Below are 19,249 nucleotides of genomic sequence, written 5' to 3'. Positions count from 1 at the left end.
GTTGTGAACAGCTGGGTACTCTGGTGGGACAGCTGGGAATCACAGTGAGTCCCCAGACTCCAGTGGAACGAGTGGACAAGGTTCAGCTCCGCCCTGGGTCCACCGGGAGGGAACCCGAGCAGGAGCAGCCTCCGGGGAAATGGGTGGAGGGTGGCACCGGGTGCGTGGAGCCTTTCCCATCCCAGGGCCCGCGTGGATCCGGGATGCGGGGCCGGGACCCCCGTGGAGCGCGGGGTCACACCGCCCTCTGCCGGCGCGACGGGACAGGTGGCACCGGGGCTGTCCCCGCCCCGACAGCGCCTCTGTGACCCAGGCACAGCACCCCGCACAGTCCAGGGGCTGCGGTTCTCTCGGGCACAGGAACAGGAGGTATTTTATTCCCGAAACAGAGCACGAACAGTAGAGTTAATGCGTGAGAGACAACAGACTCAATGCAGGTCAGAGATTCCTGGTGGAAGATAAATAAATGACACAAAGAAGGAAGAAATGTTTTGATGGAATGAGGGATGTAGAGACTGTACACTTCCCGGAGTGTGTAGTGATTCCCAGGCATTGGAACATGAGGTGGGTGCTCAGCTCTTGACAGGGGTGGATGCAGTCTTCATGGTCTTCTTCAGGTGGTGGTAGTTGGGCAGGATCTTCATCAGGAAATCCAGCTGCAGCGTCTGGGGCTGGAAAGGGAGGGCAGGGGACGTGAGGGCACAGCCGAGGGGGACAGGAGGTGGCAGCCAGCATGTCCCCGTGCCCCCCACACCCACACACACACCTGAGGCCGCTCGGTCTGCACGCGGCGCAGGCAGTCGGCGCCGTAGATGACGGTGTTCTCCGGGATCACCTCATACGTGTTCACATTGCAGCAGGCCCCGATGATGCAGCCGCTTGTCAGGATCACGTTCCTGCCTACAAACGCTGCCAGGGAGAGCAGAGGGAGGAGTCTCTGTGAGAGCCGTCCCCACAGCATTTACAGCAGGGCCAAAGGCACCGAGGCCAGAGTTACCTTTGGATTCTATGACGTTGTTGTCTCCCACCTTCATCGCTTGGGAATCTACAGGTCTGTGTTAAGTAAAATTGTAAAAGGCTTTGCTTTTTTTCAACAGGTGAAAAACCCTGATGCCATTTTCAAAGCACCACCCAGCCGTGGGCTATATGAACCCTGAGAGAGCCCCAGAGATGTCTCCCCCCCGTGGAGAGATCCAGAAGCACAATGTGCCAGATGGTTTGTCACTGCACAGCCAGGATACAGCACCCAACCTCAAAAACATTGTTGGTGCCAATGACCATGGGCTTGGGCTCCACATCTTCGCTCTCTGGGGTTATATTTTCTGGGTACCTGCGGGAAGGAAGAACAGATTTCCACGTCTGAAATAAACAATGACAGTGCTCTGTGTGGCAGCTCAACTTTGTGACAGATTGAAGCCACAGATATCCCACCCAACTGAGCTGAACTGTCAGAATTTTGAGACTGCTTTGGACTAGGATTCTTCTACTCTGTCAGCTTGAGAAGGATTCAGAAAGGGATGTAGAAACCATCCAGTATCTGAAGGGGGCCTTCAAGGAAGCTGGAGAGGGACTCTGTCAGGAACTGGAGCGACAGAACAAGGAGTAATGGGCACAGACTTAAAGAGGAGATAAATTAGGCTACATAAAGGAAAGAAAATCTTTACTGTAATGGGAGTAACACACTGGAATAGGCTCCCCAAGGCAACAGTGGCTGCCCCAATCCTCGAAGTGTCCAAGGCCAGGCTAGAGAGGCCTTGTGACTCTGTGGCTTCCCCCCATGCCATAGTGCCACACATGTACACAAAAGCACGACGTCTGGTGATTTTTTTTTTTATCAAACTCTACCTCCCCAGGTTTTTTAAGCCCCCCCAGGGCGTCGCACGGACCCGTTGATGATGAGCGCCTGCTCCTCGATCAGGTTCCCCTCTCCGATGACGATAGGCCCCGCCTCGGCGATGATGCGGGCCTTGGGGTGGATCACGGTCCGGGGCCCTGCGGGGACAGCCCGGTGTCACCCCGCGCCCGCCCCGGAGGAACGGACGGGGCCGGGGCCGGGCCGGGGGACAGGGCCTTACCGATGGTCACGTCCCCGCGGATCTCGCTCTCCACGCACACCACGGCGCCCGGCGCGATCTTCACGCTGCGGGGAGCGATGGGGCGGTCAGAGGGGGATCCGCCCACGGACAGGGAGGGGACGCCGCGTGCCGGGGTGGCCGTGGCAGGGGGATCGGGGAGGGACCGGGAGGGATCGCGGCGGGAGCGGCACTCACTCACCTCTTCTGCGCCTTCTCCGCCATGGCCGCGGCCAGCGGCGCCTGCGCGGGGCGGGGCCCCGGGGCTGCGCGGGCCGGTCCGGCCCCCGCCGCTCCCCCGGGAAACCCGGGACCGCCCCAGGTGAGGAAAGCGCTCGGAAAGGGGCTCGGCTGAGGCGGGCACCGGGACAGAGAGAGCGAGTCCCGTGTTCAGGGGCTCAGAGAGCGTCCTGCGTGTTCATGCTTGAGAAACAGACACCGAGTCCCCCAAAAGAGCAGGGGGCTCTTTTGGCCCGCTTTAGGGTACTGAAATAAATAAATAAATAAGGCTTTTTTTTTTTTTTTTCGCCCCTCAGAAGTGGAGACAAAGTTGTATGCTTTTTGGGGGAGTTCCCAGTCCCGCTCTGTTGGCACTTAAGTGGAGCCAGCCCCACGCGGGCAGTGTCAGGGCAGTGAAACAAACAAATCAGCAAACTGCAACCCCTGCAAGCAGCCTGTTCTTCATCTTATGCCTCTGCCTTGTTCCTTTCCTGCTCCACCCCCCCAAAAATAACAAATAGTAAACAGTAAATGAAGCCCTTCCCTGAGAGCCTCCCTCCTCTGGGGGTGCTGGCAGCTGCACAGGACTCGTGGTTCTCTTCTGTCCAGGTTATCCATGCTATGAAAGTCACGCTCTCAGGTCCAGGAGGGAGCAGGAGCTCGACTGTGCCACCCTGCCCCGCAGCAGCAGCGATGCCGCGGCCGTGCGCAGGAGGACCAAGCTCCCCACCATCACCAGGACAGAAGTAGAAACTCACAGGTTCTCTATCAATGGCCACTTCTACAACCACGAGGTAGGAAATTTTAGGCTTGGCTTTGTCACCCGTCCCCCTCCCTCCCCCCAGGCCCCGCCCCCTCCCCAGACCCCCTTCTCCGGAGGGGGATCCCCTTCTAGTGAGGGGGCCCCTGTAACTCGGACCCCCCACCCCAGGACCCCCCCAGTGTGGTGTTGGGACAGCCGGAGCCCCGGCGCTGTGGGGCGCTGTGTTGCACTGCAATGGGGGGACCCGCAGAGCGGCTCCGGCCCCATGTGGGGACCCCAGCGAGGGCGGGGGCGCCGGGCTCCGGCCCTCAAGGCTTTATTATTGCCCGGCACCCCGAGCCCCGCGGCTGCGAGGGAAGGAGGAGAGGGGAGGACGGGGAGACAGGAGAGATGGGGGTGGTGACGACGGGGAGGGAGAGGGGTCGGAGTGAGGAGGGAAGCGGGAGAGGAGGGGAAAGGCCGAGGGGCAGAAGAGGGACGGTGGAGAGAGGAGGAATAGAAGCGAGTAGCGGGGAAGGGACGGGACGGGATCAAGTAGGGGGGGTCGGGTTTGGGAGGAGAGGAAAGGAGCGTTTCAGGGGAAGAGGGAAGGGGGAGAAAGAAAGGGAATACGTGGAGAAGGAAGCAGGGGTAGAGAGAGGGACAGAAGGGGAGGTCGAAGCCTCCGCGCCTTACCTGCGGAGCCCGCACAGGGAGCTCCCGTCCGCACCGTGCTCTGACTGAGCAAATGGCGGCAGAGCCGATTGCCGGGGTCTAAATCACCTCGGCCCCGCCCTGCATACCTGTGCTGGTACTGCCCCTTGTACGGCCCCTGTTACCGGCCGGCCCCGCCCCCTTCACCGCCCGGCTCCGCCCCTGGCACCGCCCCATGTTCTGTCAGGTCCCGCCCCTGGTCTCGCCCCCTGTGCCCTCAGGCTCCGCTTCCTGCGTCGTCCGGCCCCGCCCCCCGCACCGCTGTCCCGCGGCCACGCGGGGGCGCCGCGCTCGCACCGCGCTCCGTGTCCGCCAGAGGGCGCCCTGCGGGGTCCCGGCCCCACACGGCGGCTCCGCGCCCGCGCCGGGGAACGGCCGCGATCCCGCACCCGGCAGCGCCCCGTGCCCGCGGCCATCCCGGGCCCGAAACCGATCCCTGGCCCGGTGCCGCTTGGATCCGGCGACGGGGGAGAGGCGGCACCGCCCGGTACACCCCAGCGGCGCTCTGCCCCCCACCCCTAACGCGGTGGCGGTGGCCCCGCCGCAGCGCCCCGTGGCCCCGCCCCTCGCACCTGTGCCCGCCCCGCCCCCCTGTTTCCCCCCGGTCCCGGGGGCGTCGCTCGGCGCCGTGCGAGCCCCGCCCGACGGCTGCTCCCCCCGGGGACCGCTCGGAGCCCGGGGCGCTAAGACGGGGCCGCGACCGTGGCCCGGGGTGCGGGGGCCGAGCGCTGCCTGGGTCTGCCGGGGGTCCCGGGCGGTGCCGCCTCTCCCCCGTCGGCATCGGACCGGGATCGGTATGGGGCGGGAGGAGCCGCTCCGGGCCGGGCGTTGGGAACGAATCTGACACCGCCGCTCTCGCCCCGGAGGAGCGGCGGGGAACCGGGGCGGACAGCGGCAGCCGTTCCCCGGTGCAGACGCGGAACCGTGGCCAGGACAGGGCCCGGGGCGGGGGCTCCGACCGGCACCGTGTGCTCGGGGGTCCGCCCGGCCCGTGGGCGCCGCCCCCCAGCTGCCCCGGCCGTGACATGAAAGTTTGATAAGGAAGAGTTAATCCAGGAGAGGAGGCCACTCCATGAGTCGCTAATCATTTAGTTTCAGCTTTCACACATAAACCATCAAAAACAGGACGTGGTTATCTCCCGCATCGGCACGATTTGGTCCCGAGCTGCAGCTCACTGTCAGTGCAGATCCCTGGGAGAAAAACTCGGGATCTTCCATTAAAACCACCTCTGTCTTCATCCCAAGGGATGTGGTCTGAGAGGGAACATCCGGCCTCAGGGGGAGCGCAGGGTATGTGGGGAGGCTGGGTGGATTTGAGGGTCAGGGGTCTCTCCTGGTTTAGGGCAAATTTGGGAGAGAATCTCCAAAAGGGGGCCTCTCCAGAAAGCAAACCCACACGGCCCCTCCCCCCAGCTGGTTCGGGAAGAATTCCTTGGAGAGAAGTGGAAAGAACCTGTTTATTTAACAGGCTCTGCATCCCCCGGCACACAAAATGAACAACACTGGGTGACACCACTCTTTCACTGCTCTGACAAAGATGACAAATTCAGAAAGTCTCTCTCTGGGTGGTCGCTCTGTTCTCAGTCCCTCCGGCGCTGGGGCAGCTGCTGCAGCCACAGGGTGCAAACTCTCGGTGTTCCAGGGTCCCAGTCCAGAGCAGGTTCAAGTAGGTCCAAAAAAAGGAAAGGAGAAAGAGTCCAGGGAAAATCTGGACTGTTTAGCTAAACTAGCTAATGAGCAGAAGCAAGAGCAAGCAGAAGCAAGAGCGAGAGCAAAGCGAAAGGCAAAAGCAAAAAAGCAAACGCAGCACCATGTGCTGCCCCGTCTCGGTGTCCCGCCAGCCTTGGGGGAGCAGCTGATAGGAAACCCAAACAAAACTTGCACCCTTCAGAGCCATTCTTGAAAGCACAGAACATGATATCCAGCATAAACAGAACACAGGGATGGGGATACAAGCATCATAGCGTCACCCTAGGACAGGGTCTCACTGCAGCAGTTGGATCCCCATCCCTCCCTCTTTGCTTCCCTCTCATCAATTGCCCAGGCAGGACTAGTGAGGATCACTTCAGCTGGATCTTCTCCTCTTCCTTGGCTTCTCTTAGGACCCTAGAGGATGATAAGATGCTGAATTGTCATTTTTCTAGGGACAAAGGGAAAGCTGCACTGTCGGGAGCCTCCACAGAGCTCTACAACACTCCCAGCAAAAGTGTGGGATGGGGCTGCAAAGCAGAGACCCCCAACCCAGCAGTGGCAGGAATGAAACCTGAGGTGCACCCTGGAGCTGAGCTTCCAAGGATAACAACCTTGGCATTGCCCAGCAGCACCAGTGGGTTTGGGGTGCTGACATCCCAAAAAAAGTGCGTGTCCTTCCTGGGGATCAGACAGTATCCTAAGCACACAGAGCTTTCCACTCACGGGGTGCATGGAGTGCTTTTCCTCCTCTTGTTGCCCGTGTTCATCCCAGCATCCCTCACAGATCCTGAGGTTTCAGGGCCACCCATCCCTCTTTGTCCAAGTTAATGATTCAAACTGTCTGGATCTCTGAGGCCCTGTCAGCCAGGCCCCAGGGGGCAGGCCAAGGATGCTTGCCCTCTGGGGTTAATCATTCTCCCAGCTGCTGACCCAGCCTCCATAAAAACCCCGGGATGGGACTCCCGGTGCCGCTTCCCGGCAGGAGGAGGAGAGCCAGCTCCAGCATGAGGGCAGCCCTGGCCCTGCTGCCACTCCTGGCTGCTGCACAAGCCTTACACCGAGGTAAGGGAGGTGATCGCGGGGCTCTGCTGGCCCTGGGATGAGGGGCACGGGGATGGGGCCCCAGTTCCAGAGGTTTGCAGTGGTCTCCCCTCTCCCAGCCTGCAGCCAAACCACTGGGCAGGAGCAGAGAGGGAAGGGAAGGGCTGGGAGGATGGGTTGGGATCCAGGATGCCACTGTGGGGTGGTGCTGGAGGAGGTGGGATGGAGAGAGGACAGAGCCACAGGGACTGGCGTTTTCCTTTCTAAAGGAAAAGAGGATTTCCTGACCCCCCTTGGGGGGCACCATTCCTGTGCAAAACTCACCTCTTGGTAGGATCGACGCTCTGCCATCCTTTGCTGCCTTCTCAGCTCCACAGGGAATCCCCAGCTGCCAAAACCCACCTAAACTTTACCTCTCCCACATGGCTTTGTGCAAGTGAACACAAATGCCACAAGCTGGGCCTGGGAGCCGATGTTCCTGCTGGGAAAGAGACACAATTTTTCCATTGCTTCTCCTATTCTGGAACCCCCTGCCTTCACCCTGTTCTTCCCTTGCCACCAGAGGGATGTGACCCTCAGAGTGATGGCCCAAAGTCCGGGTTTTGGGGAGGTGACCCTGCCCCAGGCTGCAATCCCAGGGAACACCGGGATCAGTGTTTACCCTGCTGCTGCCAAGGTCTGGCCCCACAGAGTCTGGAGGGAATCGATCCTGTTTTTCCAGGGAGGGCAGCACTGCTGGGAATGTTTTCACTCCTGGCTGCCCTGTGGACCTGGCCCCAGATAGTTTCCCAGCCCTTATGGTTTCCAGGCCCTGCCAGAAAATCCAACCCCACATATTCCATACTCCGAACCTGCCATATAATTTACCTGTAGCTCTCCCAGCTCCAGAGAGGGTTTTCTCCCTGCCCCTTTCCCTGGCTGCAGAGCTGGAGCAGCAGCCTGGACACCAGGGGTGCTTCTCCCAGCCTGGCTGTGACAACATCTCCCCAGGGACCACCTGGAAAAAGTGGTGGAAAAATTGGAAAAAGAAGTAATGGAGTGAAAAAAATGAACAAACCCCGAGTGAATAATGCAGCGTGTTCCGTGGTGACAGAGCATTCCTTGCTCCTTACTCACAATTCCTCCTTCTCCTGCACTTTCAGGGAAAGCTTATGTCCGGGAGAAGGTCTGCCAGGAGTACAAGATCCTGGGCAAGGAGAACTTCAGAACCCTGTAGGTACCTCCTGCTGCTGGTGCCCTCCCAGGAGCCCTGACACCTGAGCCAGGAATAGAAAACAGTAAATAAAAATCATGGAAAAGAGCAGATGGATTAAATTCATCAAAAAGGGGAGATGCAATTCAAACCCTGGGCTCTGATTGCTTTTAGCAGGAGAAAAGTTTGATTCCTTTTTGAATTCCTCAAAAAAACCAATTAAGCACCTAAATGATTAAGAATTCTCACAGAGCTGACACAGTCCCCTGTAAGTGGCAGCCCCCAGCCTGGAAGCTGTTCCAGTTCTTTCCTGGCTGTTTTCCAAGGAATATGCTGTGATTTCTCTCTGCACCACAGCCAGCACAGTTAAACCCATTTGGGCAGAACAGTCCTGGGAGGTGATTTCTGATTGAAGATAAAGGCTCACCTGGCTGTCCCTGTCCTTGCTGCCAGAACCATCATTGACACCAGCCGGAAATATTCCAACGGCACCTTCCAGGAGATCGGCCACCTCGTGCGGGAAATCGTCTCCCTGGCCGAGACCTGCTGCGCCGACGGGGCCGACCCCTCCTGCTACGACGCCGGGGTGAGCCGGACCCAAACCATCCAACAGACCCCAAAAATGGGCGATGGGCGATGGCGTGGCCATGACCTGCTGTCCCCCTCCCGCAGTCCACGGCGCTGTCGGAGAAGTCCTGCGCGGCGGACTCGCCCTTCCCGGCGCACCCCGGCGCGGCGCGCTGCTGCGGCGAGCAGGGGCTGGAGCGCAAGCTGTGCCTGGCCGCGCTGCGCCACCCGCCCCAGCCCCTGCCCCGCTTCCTGCAGCCCTCCGACAGCGAGCTCTGCCACGCCTTCCGCCTGGAGCCCCGGGAATTCGCCGACAGGTGAGCCAGGCTGCGCCCGGCCGGGTGCTGGCACCGGCCTGTGGCATGGGCTGACAGCCTGAGGGGGTGCCTTGAGGGGATTGCCATCCCTGGAGCTCCTCAACGCCCCCAAACCCCTCGTACACTCCCGAATCCCTGATCCTGAGGTGCTGGATCTCCTTACTCCGTCTCTGCCGCAGGTTTCTCTATGAGTATGCCAGCAGCTACAGTCAGGCTCCCCTGCCTGTGCTCCTGGCCTCCACCACCACCTTCCTCTCCATGGTCTCCACCTGCTGCATCTCCCCCGCACCCACTGCCTGCTTCCTGAAGGAGGTGAGACCCTCATCCTCACTGCCCAGGGAGCCAGGCAAGCACTGTGCCGATTCCCACTTCCATCCTCTATTTGTGGCAGAAACGGGAGAGGAAAACCCTCTCCCTACTCACCCTGACGTCAAACCGGATCTGCTCCCGCTTCTCGGCATATGACAAGGACAAAGCCAGCTTCAGGTATGGGGGGAAATGGGCTCTCCATCCTGGGACAGGACTCCTCTCTCCTGCTGCAGATCCTGTTGGCAGGCAGCATTTAGGAAAACAAGCTTGAATTCTGCTGTGGATCCCTGCAGTTGCCCCGTGCACAGCACAGGCACAGAGTAATCCCTGCGCTCCCCATCCCCTCCCTCCCTTACCCTGCTCCGAGCTGATTCCTGGGAGGGGGGTCCAAGCCCCCAGCCCCACTCACCCTGTGCTCCCCAGCTCCCTGACCTCTCTGGCCCAGAAGATTCCCACTGCCTCCTTCGAGGAGCTGCTGCCCCTGGCCGAGGACGCTGCCGAGGTGGCTTGCCAGTGCTGTGACTCCATGGCCGAGGACTGCATGCAGAAGAAGGTAGGGGGGGCTGGAGCCCAGCCCGAAGCAGCTCCAGCAGGAGCTCAGGGGGCTGAGGGCTCCTGCACAGGCCCTGCTCCCTCTCTGCAGCTCCTGGAGCACACGGCCAGAGTCTGCTCGGCGCTGTCGGCGCGGGACGAGCGCTTCGCCTCCTGCTGCCAGGGGAAAAACCTGATGGAAAACCACTTCTGCATCCTGGCCTTGCCCCCAGCCCCAGCTACCAGGCTGCCAGAGCTACCAGAGCCCACCAACAAGGAGCTGTGTGCCGAGGAGGGGGCTCTCCACACCACCAGGTGAGCGGGACCCACGGCAGCCAGGGGGCAGTCACGGAATAAAACCATTTAAGCTGGAAAAGATCCCTAAAATCACCGAGTCCCACCAGTTCCTGACCCTGTTCTGTGCTTAGGTTATTATGGGGATAACCAGGGGAACATCCTCAATTCCCTCAGGGGAATTGAGTGCCACCAGAGGCTGCACAGAGATGCCAAAAGCGAGCCTCATCCCAGTCCGAGCAGCAGCCACAATGAGAACTCACCCGAGCTCTCCCGTTTCCCGCTCCAGGTTCCTGTTCGAGGTGGCCCGGAGGTATCCCAGCCTCCCCGAGGCCGTCCTCGCCAAGCTCTACGACACCTCCGGGAAACTCCGCGGGGAATGCTGCTCCTCCAAGGACCCCTCTGCCTGCTGGGACAGCAAGGTGAGTGCTGTGGGGGCTCATCCTGTTCCCCCTCATCCCAATGCCCCCCAAATCCCATCCTGGTAACTCCCCCCCTCTGCCCCCAGCGCCAGCGGATCGCGGCGGAGCTGTTCCCTTTCCTGACAAAGGCCGAGCAGCTCTGCAGGCAGTTCCACAAGCTGCCTTTCCTTGAGTTCAAGAAGAGGTGAGCCTTTCCCTTCCTCCCACAAAAACCCACCCGGGTAGCTGGATGCAATCAGAATCCGTCCATAATGCTGAGGATGCCGAACCGGGATGCAGCAGGAGCCGCGTGGCTCCGCTTCCCGCTGTAACCGCGCTCCCCATGGCAGGCTGCGGGACAGTCTGGCCCAGTCCGAGCCCAGCTCGGCGCCGCTGGAGCAGCTCCTGGAGCAGCGAGCATCCTTCGCCTCCTCCTGCTGCCTGCCGGACGCTCCGCCGCTCCTCTGCGCTTCCAAGGTAGGCCCGGGCCCCTCCTGCCCCCGCGGAGCCGCAGCCGCTCCGGGGCTGCCCCTCGGCTCTTCCCTCCCTCCCCAGGTCACCTCGGAGCTGGGGGAGCTGTGCCAGGGGGATTCCTGCCTGCTGGGATAGGCTGCCGGCGCAGGGATCGCTTCTCCAGGGATCGCGCACCGATGGAGCGGCGGCACGAGGCGGAGCTCGGGAACGCCGGGAACACCGAAGGGAGCATCGGGGAGCTGGGCTGGGGGACGTCCGGCAGATGGGAGGTGTCACCGAGCCCACAGCTTGTGTTCCTGCAGCCAAAATAAAATCAAAAGTGCCCTGCAGCGTGGCTGGAAAGGCTTTGTGCACCCTCGGGCCGTGGAGAGGGTGGGAGAGGGGTCCAGATTCGCCTCTGCAGGCAGGAACAGGTCCCAGCCCTGATCCTGGGAGATAAAGCTCCAAAAAACTAAGGAAAACCAGGGAAAAGTCTCATCAAATGCCCCTAAAGACAGCAATCTCTGGGTATTGGGGTATCCAGCTACGTGGAAGGATCAGCACCCAGAGAGGGGCACCCTGGGCACCCCCAGACTCCCACCTGCCCAGCTGAGCCCTCCCCAGCACAGGGGGCGGATTTTGGGGGTGCTGCAGGCAAAGAAGCCCCGGGTTGGGATGCAGGAGGATGGCCAAGCCAGCCCAGGAAAGCAGGAAAATCCCCCGAGGGCAGATGTGGCAGATTTGTGTGCAACAAAGGGAAGGACAAGGGGACACCTGGTGTGCAGAGATGAGCCAGAGCGATAAACCAGAGCCAAACCCAGGAAGAACTCCCCGTTCAAGGCAGCTTGTCCCTTTTCTGGGGAGCACTGGCAGTCCCTGGATCACTGCTCGGTTGCCCTGGAATGTGAGAAACAAGATGGATTTGGCTGGCACCATCCCTGTCCACCTCCTGCCAGGGCCCCTCTTATCGTGGGATACAGACCTGGGCAGAAAGGAGAAACTGCTTTTAGTTTGGTTTGGTTTTGGCTTTTACTTTTTTCCCCAAGGATCCCACTGGCCTGGGACAGTGCCTGCTGATGCCAAGGCACTGGATCCACCCACCACCCTCATGTCACAGCCCTTGGCATCTGTTTTCCAAAATATTAATTGCTAATTATTTCTAATTCTTTCCAATTAATAAGTTGGGTTTCACCTTGTTCTGTTGGGGTGGGTGACCCACACCTCATTCCTGTGCTCAGGTTTGCATCCTTCACACTCCAGATGTGCAGGGTAAGGGCTGGCAATTCCAGTGACCCTCTGGGATTCCAAGGAAAACTGGGGAAATGCCATGAAGCCAGCCAAGGATATCTCTGCCAGGTGACACCATCACTGCTTATGGGGGAAAAAGCCACCCAAAAATACTCAGCTGCTGTTCAAAACAACACAAATAATAATCCTCTTACCAAAACCACCAGATTCCTTGGAAAGTTCAGGCTGCTCCTGCCTGATGCCAGCCAGCATCACCTCCCCAGGGATTCCATCCAGTCCTTGCCAGCCTGGGCATAAACCAGTTGGCTTTCCCACTCTGTGTTCTAGCTGGGATTTATATTTGGGGTTTTTATAGCAATTTTCTTTCCCAGCTCTCATTCCTCCTGCCCTTAGCCCGGCGACACAAGGTGGATTCACCGCCTGCCTTTTCATCCCACCACCTCCCTAACCCATTCCCAAAAATGTAAAGGAAGTAGCAAAGTTCCTGACTTAGTTGTGTGGTTTTTATTTTAAATTCCCAGCCTCAGTGCTCAGCACAACACATCCTGTCCAGTCAGTCTGCTCTCCAGGAACTCATCAGGTTAAAGCAGGAATTCGGTGGCAATGCAGGAATTCCAGGGTGGCATCCAGGGAAGCATCACTTCACTACAACCAGGAAATGTGGGGCTGCCATGGGAAAAGCCCAGTGAGGATTACCTAAAGCACTGAATAAAACAGCTCCAACATTCACCTGGCCAGCGCTCCATGAAGCCTTACAAACAAACCTGAAAGTGTTTTATCCACCTCTGAGACCTGCAGGGCTGCTGACTTCCCAGAGCCTGCTTTTCCCAGCCCTTTTGGGCCTGCAGCAGCCCAGCCATCAGCTCCAACCCCCCAAAAAACAGACAGGAAAAAGTCTCATACCTTCTTTTCATTTTATTGGTCTCCCAGACTGTGAACAGCACATTCCCAAAGCAGCAGCAAGCAGTTTTCCTCTTGGCTTGGCTCCCCCCAGGCAGGCCCAGCAAAGCCCGGGGATAAAGAGCCTTTTACAGGAGGGGGAGAGATGAGCTCACATCAGCGCCTCCGGCAGCTGCGTGGAATTGAGGATCCACCTCCCTACCCTGGACCCTGCTGAAGCAGGCGCCCAAAACGATGTCCCCTGGCACCTCAGGGCCGTGCTCCTTGCCTGGGCACGGGGATGAGCCATCCACAGCCCCGTGGCATCGCCTGGGCACCAACACCTCCCCAGGGACTGGCGCCGCCGGGGTGGTCACCGGGCCCCGGTTGGAGCGGGAGCCGCTCCCGTGCCGGGAATTGGGAGCTGCCGGGGCCCCGCTGCTCCACCGCGTCCCCACCTCCGGCGGTACCGCCTGGGTGGCGCCAGGGACACCCGGTCCCATCCCGGGATGCCGATGGGGTCCCCCCGCCGAGGGTCGGTGCCCAAACCCACAGCCGGGGACACGGGCACCCCAGCGGGCACGCCGCGGTTGTGGCGCCCTCGCGTGGCCACTGCGGGCACTGCAGGCGGGCCGCCCCCGCCCCAGCTCAGTGTCGCCGTCTGGAGGCCGCGGTGAGGCAGCGCAGCCCCCGGTGCCTGCCTGGGCAGGGTCCGGACCGCGGCTCCGGACACCGCAGCCCTCAGCGCGGGGCTACGGGAGCCAACGGCCCCCGCTCACCCAGTTCTGCCCCGGTTCTCACCTGTTTTCCACCGGTTTTGCCCGGTTTCCCTCACCCGCTCCCTCCCCTCTCCCGCCGGCTGTCGGGAACCGGGAGGGCGCCCGGGGACGCTGAGCTCGGCTCGGCCCCTGCGGGGAGGCGCGGTAGCAATGGGAGCAGCTCCAGCACAGCCTCCAGGCCGCCCAGGACGGGACCCGAACCCGGCAGAGCCCCTTGGACCGGGAGCAGGACCGGGACCGGGATCGGGGCGGAGGCCCCGCGGTTGTGTCGCCCTCGCGTGGCCACTGCGGGCACTGCAGGCGGGCCGCCCCCGCCCCAGCTCAGTGTCGCCGTCTGGAGGCCGCGGTGAGGCAGCGCAGTCCCCGCGCCCCAAGGACATCGGCGACACCACTGGGGACAACTTTCCGTCACCCCTTTATTCAAGCCGCCGCACGCTTTAGCCCTCGCCCATGCAGCCAGCCGCTGCTGCCGTCCGGGACCCGCCCGCAGGTACCGGGAGCTCCTGCGGAGAGAGCGGAGCCCGTCGGTCTCAGCATCCACCCCAACGAGGGGGTCCGGTCACACCGGCTCGGTCGCCCCCCCGCTCCCCTGCACCTTCATGCGATGCCCGTTTCCCGCACATCTTCACTTCTGGAAGGTCCTTCCTTGTTTAGCGTTTCCATCTCTTCTGCCTTCCTCTTCCTACGCTGCCTCCGACAGTGGCTTGACAGGAGGGGGAAAATCATAAAAACCAAACAAACAAACAAAAAAGAGGCAGAAGGGGACATGGCAGCGATGCTCCTCCCTCTCCCTCGGCTTTTACCCTGCAGAGGATGCCCAGGGGATCACACACCTGCTTTCTAGCCCCAAAGGAATGTCTCAGGCACCTCCCAGCACCTGCAGGACCAGGTCCCACCAGCCTGGGACAGCCCCAGTTCAGCCTGCCCGAAGCCAGGGAGCCGGGCAGGATTTACTCCCCCTTCCCTTTCCCTTTCCCTTCCCGCCCCATTCCCCCACGTACTGGCTGCAGAGGCAGATGCCAACGACGAGGATGATGAGGGCGGCGATGGCGACGATCAGGGAGATGATGACGATCTGGCCCTGGTCCCCTCGCAGGTAGAACAGATCCACCCTCTCGCAGCGAGCCCCGGTGTAGCCCCGCTCGCACCTGCCCGGGCACAGGGGAGGCACAGGGCGGTCCCGAAAGCTGCCGCGCTGCCCATGCCCCCCTCACGCCGCTTTCCCGGGGGGACGGGCGCATCATCCCGCGCCGCGTCGCCGTGTCCCCACAGCGGGTGACTTACACACAAGCGGGGGCCTGCTCGGCCACGAGGAAGCGGCACCTGCCCTTGACACAGTAGTGCTGGTACTCCTCCGGGCACCGCGAGAAGTGGCCCTGCCGCCGCGGCTGCGTGCCGTTCCCTGCGGTGACAAGGGCGGAGAGCGGCCCCAGAGGGGTGACAGCTCTGCCCAGAGGCAGCAGCGCCCCTGAGCCGCCGCATCCCCGCAGCAGCTCCGAGCCCGCCCGGCCGCGGCCAGCGGGGGTGGCACGGGTGTCCTTGGCGCGGCGATGCCACACGGCCACGCTAGACACAACATCTGCTCGTCCGCCATCCTGGCCCTCCCTCCCGCTCCCTTCCACGGCCTCGGGCTGCCCCCGGCACGCCCTTACCTGTGCATGCCTTGGCTGTGCCGCAGCTGAGCCCCTCCGTGCCGTGCCCGGCCGTGACGTTGGTATCGGCGCCCACGCAGCTGAAGAGTGCCAAGCCTGGAGGGCAGCGGAGGCAGCTCAGAGGGGGACCCGCAGCACCCCCAGAGGCACAGGGGGGGCGCTGGCAGCGGGCTCTACAGCTGGGCCAGCGGCCCCCCTGCGCTGGCGGCATCAGCTTTTCCCCAGGGCCGGGAGTAGGGAGAGCCGCTCCCGCCCGCTGCCCCCACCCAGCAACGCCCGGCGCGGAGCTCTGCGAGCCAGCCCGGTGGGTCCTGGACCACACAGCCCGGCCAGCTGCTGCTCTGCCCGGGGAGGATGCAGGGAGGGATCCCCAGGGAGATCAGGGCTCGTGGAATCACTGATGGATTTGGGCCGGAAGGGGCTGTAAAGTTCATCCAACCCTGCTGCCACGGTCCGGGACACCTTCCACTAGCCCAGGCTGCTCCAAGCCGTGTCCAACCTGCCCTTGGACGCTTCCAGGGATGGAGCAGCCACAGCTTCCCTGGGCAACCTGTGCCAAGGCTCCGCACCCTCCCAGGGAAGAATTCCTTCCCAGTATCTAATCTAACCCTGCCCTTTGTCAGTGCGGAGCCCTTCCCCTTTGTCCTGTCGCTCCGTGCCCTTGTCACGAGTCCCTTTGCAGCTCCCTTGGCGCCCCTTTAGGCGCCGCGAGGTGCTCCGAGGTCTGCCCGGAGCCCCGCACAGCCTGGGAAAGCGGAACGGGGGGAACGGGGGGAACGGGGGGAACGGGGCCACCGCGCTCTCCCCGTGGCCCCGCGGGTGAAACCGAGCCGGGCGCGTCGGAGCGGCGGTAACCGGATCGCTGGCATACCAGCCTGACTCAGCACGGCCCCGCTCCCGCCCGGCCCTCCCCGGGGATTCACCGGCCGAGGCGGCGCCCAGGGAGCGGGGACAGGTCCTGCCTGACGGGCAGGACCCGGGTGGTTCCCGCGGAGGTGGCTCCGAGGCGGGGCTGCGCCATCCCGCGTGGGGACACTTGGAGGCTTCCCAGGGAGCGGAGAGTTCGCACAGCCAGATCCTGCAGCCTGGCCTCCCGCTCCCCGTGTCCTCATCCGGCACCTTGGCAACAGCGGCGGGAGCTGCCCCGAGGCTCCGGGTCCCCCCCGTCCCGCAGCGGGGACATTCCCGGCGCGCACGTCCCTCCCGGCTATATATAGCCAGCGCCGCCCGCCCCGAGAGAGCCCGGCGAGGAAAGGGAGCCCACCGCCCCACCCAGAGGGTGGGAGCTGCCTGCCCAGAGCCAGGGATGAGCCATGGGGCGGCTGCAGCCCGGGATGCAGCTGTGGGCGGCGTGGGCACAGCCGGGACAGGCAGGGAGGGAGGCTGACTTCACTCGCGGTGACCGAGTTCACAGCTCGGCATGGAAAGATCCCCACCAAGCCGAGCTCCCCACCCTTATTGCATCCAGATGCGGAGTGCCAGAACTGGCTGGCAGCCCCTCGGCAGTGCCAGCCCGGGGGAGGGGCTGTGCCCACCCACGGCCCCGGGGGCTGCAGGTGCCAGCACCCTCAGCTCCCCGATGCTCCGGCTGCGCTATCTCGGGCTGCAGCCTCTCCCGAGCAGGCAGAGATAACCCAGGGAAGCATCCCAAGCGCTGGATTGTTTTGCTGTTGCCACCCCCACGCTCTCCCGGGAAAGCCCAGAGCGCAGGGGAGCAGCCAGCCAGGACGGGCCGTGCTCTGAGGGGACACAGCGGCCCCAAACCAGGTCGGCCACCCTCGGCTTCCTCCCGCCAGCACAGGTTCGGCAGGTTTGGCCAAGCGCTGTCACCAGCCCTGCCAAAGGGCCAAACCCAAGCTGCTCCCTGCGGAGAGAAAGGCTCCCCGAAATCCCAGTGCCGGGCAGGATTCCCTGCCAGGGAGGGTCTCAGCTCCCCAGCCTGGCTGTGGTTATTTCCTGGCAGCCATCAGCACACACCTGTCTGCAGCTGCCTGCTTCCCCAAAACTTAGGAACTAACCCGGGAATTAATGCTCACACACTTGTGGAAGAGGTACTGCCTCCCTGCCCCGCATCCCACATTCCCAGCGCTGCCAAGGATGGCCGCAGGCACTCGGGCACCCGTCAGCAGCGTCCCTTCAACAGGTAGCAAAAGCATCCCGCTCCTGCTCCAGGATCCAGCCAGGACATCCCGGCCCCCACGCTGGCCCCAAGGGATTCAGGGATTCAGAGGCATTAAGGGAGCACTGGATTGGAACGGTGGGGAGATCCAGGATGGGACCTGGGGGCACAGGGGGAGGCCAGGGACAGGACTGGGCATAGAGGAATGGCTGGCATGGATGGGATTGTCCAGGGGGGCACAGGGAGCCACTGGGATGGGACGGGGCCAGCTCCAGGACGGGGTGTAAGAGGCGGGAACGCAAGGGTGCAGCAGCAAGGGACCCGGGGAGCAGCAGGATGGGATGGGGGAGCACCGGGACAGGCGGGGGAGCACCGGGATGGCACCGGGAGGCAGGTGCAGGATCGTCAGTCCGGGAGCGGGAAGCGGCGGCACCAGAGAGGGACAGTGCCGGGACAGGGGGTGGCACCGGGCTGGGACGCGGAGCGCCGTGCAGGGGCGGGAAGCACGGGGCCGGGACGGGCAGGAGCAGCCTGCCAGCCGCTGGGTATCCCGGGGCGGGCAGGTGGCGGGGCGGGGGGACGCCGGTGCTTACCGGAGGCGAGGGCCAGGCAGAGCAGCAGGGTACCGGGGCCGCCGCCCGGGGTCGGGGCCGCCGCCGCCTCCATGCGCGCCGCCGCCGCCTGCCCGGTGCCCGGTGCCCCGCAGCTGCGGCGGGGCGGGACGGGGGCGGCCGCTCGGGCACCGCCGCCCTCCTCCTCCTCCTCCTCCTCCTCCTCCTCCTCCTCCTCCTGCTGCGCCTCCTCCTCCTCCAGCTGCGCGGCTCCCAGCTCCCTTTGCCGGAGCCATCCCTCGGCCGTGCCGGTGTCCCCTCCCCGGTGTCCCCTCCCGGGTGTCGCACCCACGCGTGTCCCACCTCGTCCTGCCAGGAGACGCCTCGCCGCGGGTCCCTGGGGATTTGGGCAGCCGGAGGGATCCCCCATCCTGCCCGGCTTCCAGGCGGGGCTCTGGGCATCCCCTCTCCAGGCGGACAGAGCGTCCCAGTCCAGCCCCGCCTCCCCAGAGCATTTATCCGTGGCCAGCTTGCTGTGGCAAGGGGATCAATTCACCCTCCCAGGGGCCCTGGCGGGCAAGGACGGCCGCCCCAATTACTCTGCGAGGGGCTGTGCCTTCTCAAAATACACTTCGAGGTGTCATTTTCCCCTCGGGGCGTGCTGGGAGGGCATTCCCGCTCCCCGAGTGACATCCTGGGAACAGAGGAGACCCACAGGGGTGAAGGCAGGGATGCTCCGGCGCTGTCCCGGCTCCCGGCGGGGCTCGGGGGCTCTCCCGGCAGAGAGGGGCGGGGAGCGGCCGCGGAGCCCCCGGGCGCCGATGGAGGTGGAAATGAAAGACTGGAAAGAACGGGTGACCTCAAGCCGCAAGCTGGCAGCTATTAATGTGAGTGCTGGCAGCCGCCCAGCCATGCCATTTGGCCGCTGACCAGCGGGTGAGCAAGCTCCCCTAGCCCTGGCCAGCCAGAAATTCCTGCTGCAGGCTCCGGCACACCGGGACCGCCGGGCCCTCGGCTCCCGGCCAGGCCGGCTCCCTGCCAGCGCCCCCCAAAAACAGGCAAAGCGTCGGAAACCACCAGGATGGCGCAAAAGCTCTGCTGGGGGCTTGGGCAAGACCAGCAAAACTGGCAGCTGGCACAGGATGTGGCACAGGGCACCCAAGAGGAGCTGGCTTCATCCCAGTGGGGTGGGCAAAAAAAAAAAATTTAAAAATCCTCATGACCACTAAAAGAAAAATTTCCCTTCATATCTGGATAAAACTGTTGGGGGAAAGGCACTTCAAAGAGATTTTAAAGGGCTGCAGCCTCGGGGAAGATGGTACGAGCAGCAATGGGAAAGAGATGGCCAAAGTTATCCCCAAAAAAGGATCTCTCGCCGCTCCCGGGAGGCCGTGCCGGAGGAGCAGCCGAGCTGACCGGCAGGTGGCAGCTGGAGCCCGGGGCTGGCGGCCCTCGGGGCGCTCCGGGATGGCCGCGG

At 62.8% G+C, this 19,249-nt stretch overlaps 3 protein-coding genes across 3 annotated transcripts; 1 reads left to right on the top strand and 2 right to left on the bottom strand.

Annotated features, from left to right (window-relative positions):
• Nucleotides 1-355: 355 nt before the first annotated feature.
• Nucleotides 356-2,343, bottom strand: DCTN6 (dynactin subunit 6). The gene is made up of 7 exons (XM_054295568.1): nt 2,275-2,343; nt 2,076-2,140; nt 1,887-1,992; nt 1,242-1,330; nt 998-1,045; nt 767-909; nt 356-671 (listed from the first exon to the last, which is right to left on the bottom strand). Exons 1-7 carry the CDS (start codon nt 2,295-2,297, stop codon nt 573-575), a joined length of 573 nt encoding a protein of 190 aa, XP_054151543.1. The 5' UTR covers nt 2,298-2,343; the 3' UTR covers nt 356-572.
• Nucleotides 2,344-6,392: 4,049 nt separating this feature from the next.
• GC (GC vitamin D binding protein) lies at nt 6,393-10,768 on the top strand. The gene is made up of 12 exons (XM_054295847.1): nt 6,393-6,501; nt 7,623-7,692; nt 8,126-8,258; nt 8,345-8,556; nt 8,736-8,868; nt 8,948-9,042; nt 9,289-9,418; nt 9,509-9,711; nt 9,980-10,112; nt 10,199-10,296; nt 10,442-10,568; nt 10,647-10,768. The coding sequence occupies exons 1-12, from the start codon at nt 6,393-6,395 to the stop codon at nt 10,698-10,700; spliced, it is 1,497 nt and encodes a 498-aa protein (XP_054151822.1). The 3' UTR covers nt 10,701-10,768.
• A 2,870-nt stretch (nt 10,769-13,638) lies between these two features.
• Nucleotides 13,639-17,892, bottom strand: BTC (betacellulin). The gene is made up of 6 exons (XM_054292914.1): nt 17,815-17,892; nt 15,103-15,198; nt 14,735-14,852; nt 14,452-14,598; nt 14,046-14,153; nt 13,639-13,953 (listed from the first exon to the last, which is right to left on the bottom strand). The coding sequence occupies exons 1-5, from the start codon at nt 17,885-17,887 to the stop codon at nt 14,048-14,050; spliced, it is 540 nt and encodes a 179-aa protein (XP_054148889.1). The 5' UTR covers nt 17,888-17,892; the 3' UTR covers nt 13,639-13,953; nt 14,046-14,047.
• Nucleotides 17,893-19,249: the final 1,357 nt, after the last annotated feature.

The sequence above is a fragment of the Melozone crissalis genome, unplaced genomic scaffold (assembly GCF_028551555.1).
Source record: "Melozone crissalis strain CALT ecotype California unplaced genomic scaffold, PUWL_Pcris_2 ptg000006l_1, whole genome shotgun sequence".
NCBI classification, from domain to species: domain Eukaryota; kingdom Metazoa; phylum Chordata; class Aves; order Passeriformes; family Passerellidae; genus Melozone; species Melozone crissalis.
The sequence above is the reverse complement of the archived record's forward strand: the minus strand, read 5'-3'. Positions and strand labels throughout refer to the sequence as shown.

What these genes read in the sequence shown, in the direction of transcription:
- DCTN6 (XM_054295568.1), bottom strand. Translation starts at nt 2,297, where the DNA reads ATGGCGGAGAAGGCGCAGAAGAG. An exon ending in CCGCGGGGACGTGACCATCG is followed by an intron (nt 1,993 to 2,075) that starts GTAAGGCCCTGT and finishes CTGTCCCCGCAG; the next exon opens with GGCCCCGGACCGTGATCCAC. An exon ending in TGCAGACCGAGCGGCCTCAG is followed by an intron (nt 672 to 766) that starts GTGTGTGTGTGG and finishes CTCCCTTTCCAG; the next exon opens with CCCCAGACGCTGCAGCTGGA.
- GC (XM_054295847.1), top strand. Translation starts at nt 6,393, where the DNA reads ATGGGACTCCCGGTGCCGCTTCCCGGCAGGAGGAGGAGAGCCAGCTCC. An exon ending in CCCCGGGAATTCGCCGACAG is followed by an intron (nt 8,557 to 8,735) that starts GTGAGCCAGGCT and finishes TCTCTGCCGCAG; the next exon opens with GTTTCTCTATGAGTATGCCA. An exon ending in CTGCCTGCTTCCTGAAGGAG is followed by an intron (nt 8,869 to 8,947) that starts GTGAGACCCTCA and finishes TATTTGTGGCAG; the next exon opens with AAACGGGAGAGGAAAACCCT.
- BTC (XM_054292914.1), bottom strand. Translation starts at nt 17,887, where the DNA reads ATGGAGGCGGCGGCGGCCCCGACCCCGGGCGGCGGCCCCGGTACCCTG. An exon ending in CTGCCTGGCCCTCGCCTCCG is followed by an intron (nt 15,199 to 17,814) that starts GTAAGCACCGGC and finishes GCTGCCCTCCAG; the next exon opens with GCTTGGCACTCTTCAGCTGC. An exon ending in CACAGCCAAGGCATGCACAG is followed by an intron (nt 14,853 to 15,102) that starts GTAAGGGCGTGC and finishes TTGTCACCGCAG; the next exon opens with GGAACGGCACGCAGCCGCGG.